A 6,251-nucleotide genomic window follows, 5' to 3' on the forward strand; every position below is an offset into this window, starting at 1 on the left:
TAAATGTACCACTTATTGCTCCAGTGGTTTCTTTACAAAAAGAAAAAAAAAAACATCGATTATAATTTTAAATGAATGCATCTATTTCCTTTCTTCTTAGAGGATATCAAAATTTAAAAGGCAAAAACATCAGAGAGTTTGGTGCCCTTGAAATTACCTGATAAAACATCAATATCATGCACAAAGATAGGGGCAATCCTTCAATCTTCTTCAATTGCTTACATTGGGTGCAAAATAATAATGGATGGTGACTTGTTAACTAGCTCATTTTGACATCTATAAGCTTGAAAAGTCATCATCAAGATTTAGGATATACAATACATTAACTAAACTCATTAAAAGCCAGACAATTGGGATCTTTAGCTGCAAAAATAGATCCAACTCATCAGTGACTGCAACACCTTTTCTGCAAAATTTTCTGATGAACTCAGCACCCCCAATGGAATTTCTTCCAAACTCTTTCTTTAATAATAGAACCTTACCATTCACAATCCTTATTTTATTATTTACAATCACCATCATCACAATCCCTATTTTGTTATTTTATTATGCATGAAGTTGTCTTCATGCACCATCATCATCATCATTATCATGATCACCGCCGCCATCACCACCATACTTGCTTTGTTTCAGTACTTTCCTCTTTCCATGATCCCTTTCACTTCTTTTCGTTGCTTTCTTGTCTCTCTTCTTCCTCTCACTCGTCTCTTTTATGTTTTGTGACCACCTTGTCTTTTAGTTTAGGTGAAGACTCTGAATCTATCAATTAAACGTAATATCTACTTTGCAGTGAACAACCTCTCCACCTCCGACTTCATCATTTTCTCATTACTAAAGCGAGTGAGGAAGTTCTGAGATTGGATAATGCATCTAACCTATGGAAGATGCACCAGCTCCAACAGCACCTCCCAAGATATCATCATGACAGAAAGACATACTTTCTCACAGAGTCTTATCTAATCGTATCATTGTATGGGACTGTTATTTACCTTGCAACTTCTTTTCATAGAGAAAAAAAAAAAAAACTATGGAATTCAATCTCAGATGTTGCAGCTGTTAGGTCTTCAATGTTAGATTATATAGCCCTATTTAATTAAATAAGATATATTACTAATACGATCGAAATTCTAGTTATTGATCAATAGAAAAATAAAGTCTAGAATTCCTTAGAAGATTGCCTACACTTACATTTGATAGAGCTCTTCCTGCTTTTTTCCATAATAGAAAAATATTTGAAAGAAAGAAAGAAAGAAAAAACCAAAAAACAAATCGAAGAGAGCCTTTATGCTTTGCTTGTGCTGACCATTCTCCAACTTTCTCGAGGAGCTTAATGAGGTCTAAGTGAAGGAAAAACATATTAGTGGTGGGGGGAAAGTTCACCCCTAAGTATAACTCGTCATGTGGTTGCCCGATGATCATCACAAGGGACGAGACCCAGATAATATGACAATGACCTAAGCATAGCAACAAAGGTGAATCCAAAAAGAATATTCTATTTATATCGTAAATTATTTCTTCGAGCTCAACCTACTATAAAGCTTATTAATTTAGTATTATCAGAATCAATTATTATTCACCTATAACTCTACTTTCTATTTGAGTAGATTGAAAATCTCACCTGCTCTTTTTAAAGTTGATTCCTCGATGAATATTCCAATCATCTTGAAACTCATATCCGCACAATCTATGATGAAAGTGATGGAGACATCGAGAACCACAGTTCCAAACAAAATATCCGAGGAGATAAAGTTAGTGGTTGAAGTGTTACCTCAAAATAAAATAATGGTAGAAACAATGAGTGCAAAATAAAGAAAACGTACACTCCTACACAAATAATGTTAGATTATCACCCCAAGAACTTAAATCACATGTCCACATGTTAAAGGTATGGCGTGAGCTAGCTTTCTATCGCAAAAAAATAAAAATAAAAATCTAACTTCTAAACAAATTCAAATAATAAAAAAAATATCTTGTATATTTTATCTAGACATTAATTTTCGAATCCTCGTCTTTTGTTAATTTGCATGACAAACAAAACACAAATGTTCAAAATTATTATCATCCAATTCCTCAAATTCAAAAGACATAAATCTTCATTGGTAGTTTGGAGATTGGATGTGCTAAGCTGAGATTAATACATACTTTAAGGCAATAGTCTAAGACACAAATGCAAGAGAGCTGCCGTCACTGCATGACCTGCATGCCTCCATGCATTAACGTGGACTTTGCAGTGGCAGAGAGAGAGAGAGAGAGAGAGAGAGAGAGAGAGAGAGAGAGAGAGGTCTTGTTGCATAACGAGACACTTTCCTCGCCATTGAAGGACGTAGGCCGTTCACAACTGAGAGCTCTACTGGCATCCTTCTCCTGTGGTTTTTTCCCTTCTCTGAGGCAAGCATAAAAAGGCTCACATCAATGCTTCTTCTTGTTAGATTCACCGAGCTGTACCCACTTGTCTGCATGATGACCTAATTCATGATGCAACAGTGATTCACCTTTGCTTGATAGTTCTTTCCGACCTCTCTCTCTCTCTCTCTCTCTCTCTCTCTCTCTCTCGATGGAGCAAGAGGAGGACCAAAAGTTCCCTCCACTTGCATGCAGCCCCAGCTTGTCCTTTTGCTACTGTGCTGAATGCCAACAGAATCATGAATCTTTCATCTCAGATTTGTTGTAATGCTGCAGATTTTGTCGTCACGCCACAGGAAAGCGTGCTTAATGAGTGCATTTCGAAGCAAATAGTATAGCATTTCCTAATTAAGATATATATATATATATATATATATATATATATATATATATATATATATATATATATAATCACTCCATGTGGGACATGTATTTGATGTGAAATCGAAAATCACTATTTTGGATGATATGGTCACTATATCATATTTATCACAATCTGAGCTATGAAAACTACTTAATTTTTAATCCTTAAAAGGATAATAAATAGGGTAAATTAAAAAAAAAAGTTTTTAAAGCTTTTTTTTCCGAATAGTACCCTTGTTTTTAGGATTCCCTAATAGCACCTCGTTTATGTCTTTGATCTAGTTATAATATTTTTACATTATCTCGTAGTATTTTTAGCAGGATAAAAAAAATTATATAGTAAAATAGCATAAAATTATTATTTTATAATATTTGTGTACTTCGTTATAGTATTTTTCTACTATTATTGAAAACACTATATAACACAATGTTTTAACATTGTAGACATAATTATTTTTTTTCACAAAGCTTATAAAAAATATTATATTATAATATAGTATTTTTCTAACATTGCTGGAAGTACTTAAGATATTAAATAAAAACAATGATGATATTAGGAAATTCAAAAAATGATTATACTTTCAACAAAAATTTCAGAAAAGAGTTTTTTTTTTAGAATTCACCCTAATAAATAAAAAATAGAGAAGAAGTCACATACCTAACACTAGAGAAATGTATTTTGCTTAATGAACCCGATTTAAAGACAGCATTATCACCAGAGAGCATATATATTCTTTCGTTAATTAAAGGTTGGCTTTGCAATTAAATAAAGGGATCATACTGCGGATATTTCTCGATGAAGGAAAGGATCGGTCCTACTGCTGTCACCATGTGATTGTAATGCCTCAAAGTTTCAGCAAACATTGCAAGGCAGCAACACAGTCCTGCTTGAATTCCATTTCCTATTGGCATACATCACACTGTTATTACACCCTCATTGATCGTCTAAACATTCATGGATATAATGAGCACAATTTGCTATGCGATGTATACTGAATGATAGTTGTATACGCCCTTCCAACTCTATGCATTGCTGATTAGCATTACCAACGTAGAGGAGGAGATCATCTAACAGTATCCCCACAAGAATGGCTCCTCGACTCTGAACTCGACACCGTCATCCGCTGTCGAAGGCGCCCATGACGAGGAGTAGCAGAAGCCTTCTCTTAGATCGAGCAGGAGATCGGGTAGATCGAAGAGAGCGCCGTGGTCGTCGCTCGGCGGCGTCGTAGGCGCAGGAGAGTGGGACAATGGGAGCTCCGTCTGGGTTGGGCATGGGCTTGGGGTGTGATCGTCGAATGCGGTGGCGGCAGCCAGCGACGCCGCAGCCTGGATGTCCTTGGGTTTTGCAGTGGCCGGCCGGGGCAGCCTGGAAGCCAACTCAGGGAAGTTGAGGTACGCAGACTGCCCCTTGATCGCCAGCGCCGCTACGTCGTGCGCTCGGGCGGCCATCTCGGCGGTGGGGAACGTCCCCAGCCAGATCCTCGACTTCTTCTTCGGTTCTCGGATCTCCGACACCCATCTACCCCAACTACGCATTCGAACGCCGCGGTAGGAAGCATGTTGCTTGCCATCATTGCCTGTCTTCTCGGTCTCCTCGCCACCAGCTTTCCTAGCTTTTCTCTTGGAGACACCCGTGGCTGCATCGGTGGAGGGAGAAGAGCAGCAGCAAGAGGCGGGTGAGGTTTTGGTGTGAGAAGGGGATGAGGAAGAGTAGTTATTAGCTTCGCAGTCTTGGGTGAGTGGCTCTTTCATTATGGGCAGTAGTTGTAAGTGATGCTGTGTTGTAGCACAACCTGAATTGGTGATGGGCTTTTTATGCGCTATGGAAGCTGCGATGGGATCAGAGAGATACACGACAATAGGAAACATACAAAACGTGAGTTCTATCACTCAACAATTGATTTCCTTATAAGCCACACGAAGACTAACATGAGTGCCATTTAACACACGATCTGCTCTCTTACCATCCACAGGTAGAAGGGCAGTGAGGCGGCGGCCATGGCAACCACAATGCTTTGGTGGCCGATGTAAGCTGCTAATTACCATCCATCATTGTGATGGAACGGGTGTCATGGAGACCGTGAAATCAATGTGCTCCAAAACAGTGATCGGGGGCAGACAGGCGAGGAAATTTGTCATGGTCTAGTGGTTGGCAGTCCTCTTTCCATGGAAGAGATGTGGGCTCAGAATAATTCTTTAGGTGTAAGGTTACTTTCTTTTTTTTATTCAGAGATAAGGAAACACATCAAGACGAACAGTGATTCCTATATTATGTATATTTGTTTTCTGCTTCTTACTTTAAGATAAAGAAAACATATTGAGGAAAGACAGACGATTATTGTCTGTATAATTGTTTGCAAAGAATATTAGTTGTGCATTGTTTTGCATGCCTTTTCTAACCCAATACCACGCCAGCATAAGTTGTTACTTACACGTTGGTCGACCGAGTATAAATTATACGAAGGCGAGTCTCGGTGATTTGTGCTCAAAATTTAAATTTTATTTGTTTGATAGGATAACTGATTTATTAATGGTAATTTAAAAAAATTCAAAGTTTTTAATTTTTTTTTCCTGCAAGGCATTATTATTTTTATTTATTCTCGTAGAGTATCTTTTATTTTTTTTATTTATTCTCGTAGATTACCCTATAAATATAAAAATCATAATCATACTATTATGTGAAAATTTTTAATATCAAATAACGATATATCATATTTACGATACGTATCTTTCGCTAGCTTTATTCAGAAAACCTTTATTTGATCTACAAGTGCATCGTCGTTGGATCTAAAAGTTACAATGATGTCGAACCGTAACGAGAACTAGATTTGTATTCTTCTCTCTTCCTATTTTCATAAGAGCGATGAATTAACGACTAATGAGAGATGAGAGAAGCTATATAATCTCTCAATAAATGATTCACGTAGCTGAGGGGAAATAAGAGAAGATATATAATCTCTCAATAACATCATATATCCTTATTTAATCCTTAGGAGGTCTTGTATTTTTATAAGTGAGGGCAAAAGATTGAAGATAATTAATTATGAGAGTCCCTCCCATCAAGATCATCTCCTAAAGAATTTTACCATAATTAGACTTTCTTTCTATTAGCTAATAACTATAATCAAAATTCAATCATATTAATAATATATCTTACCTAATTAGATAGAGTTATAATCTAACATTCTCTCACATGACCCATTAATTGGTAATATATAAAATAATTTTAAAATAAAAAATAAATAAAATAAAAGTTTATTTGAAAATAATTTTACTTAATTGGATTATCAAATTTTAAAAAATTATTTTACACGTATGCATGAATTTTATAAAATAAGCCAATAAGTCCAATAAATATAATATCACATTAAGTATGACTGCTAATACGAGTCATAGCAATTGTATGTCATCAATGTCATACTTTTTTTATATACTACAATACTATTAGCACTTCCTAATATAGTAAAAAATGACCCATATAA

The 6,251-nt window shown here is 36.0% G+C and overlaps 1 protein-coding gene across 1 annotated transcript; it reads right to left on the reverse strand.

Moving 5' to 3' along the window:
* Positions 1 to 3,726: 3,726 nt before the first annotated feature.
* Positions 3,727 to 4,530, reverse strand: LOC103977668 (ethylene-responsive transcription factor ERF038). Its single transcript, XM_009393248.3, has one exon. The coding sequence runs from the start codon at positions 4,519 to 4,521 to the stop codon at positions 3,835 to 3,837; it is 687 nt and encodes a 228-aa protein (XP_009391523.3). The 5' UTR covers positions 4,522 to 4,530; the 3' UTR covers positions 3,727 to 3,834.
* Positions 4,531 to 6,251: the final 1,721 nt, after the last annotated feature.

The sequence above is a fragment of the Musa acuminata genome, chromosome BXJ3-4, assembly GCF_036884655.1.
Source record: "Musa acuminata AAA Group cultivar baxijiao chromosome BXJ3-4, Cavendish_Baxijiao_AAA, whole genome shotgun sequence".
NCBI classification, from domain to species: domain Eukaryota; kingdom Viridiplantae; phylum Streptophyta; class Magnoliopsida; order Zingiberales; family Musaceae; genus Musa; species Musa acuminata.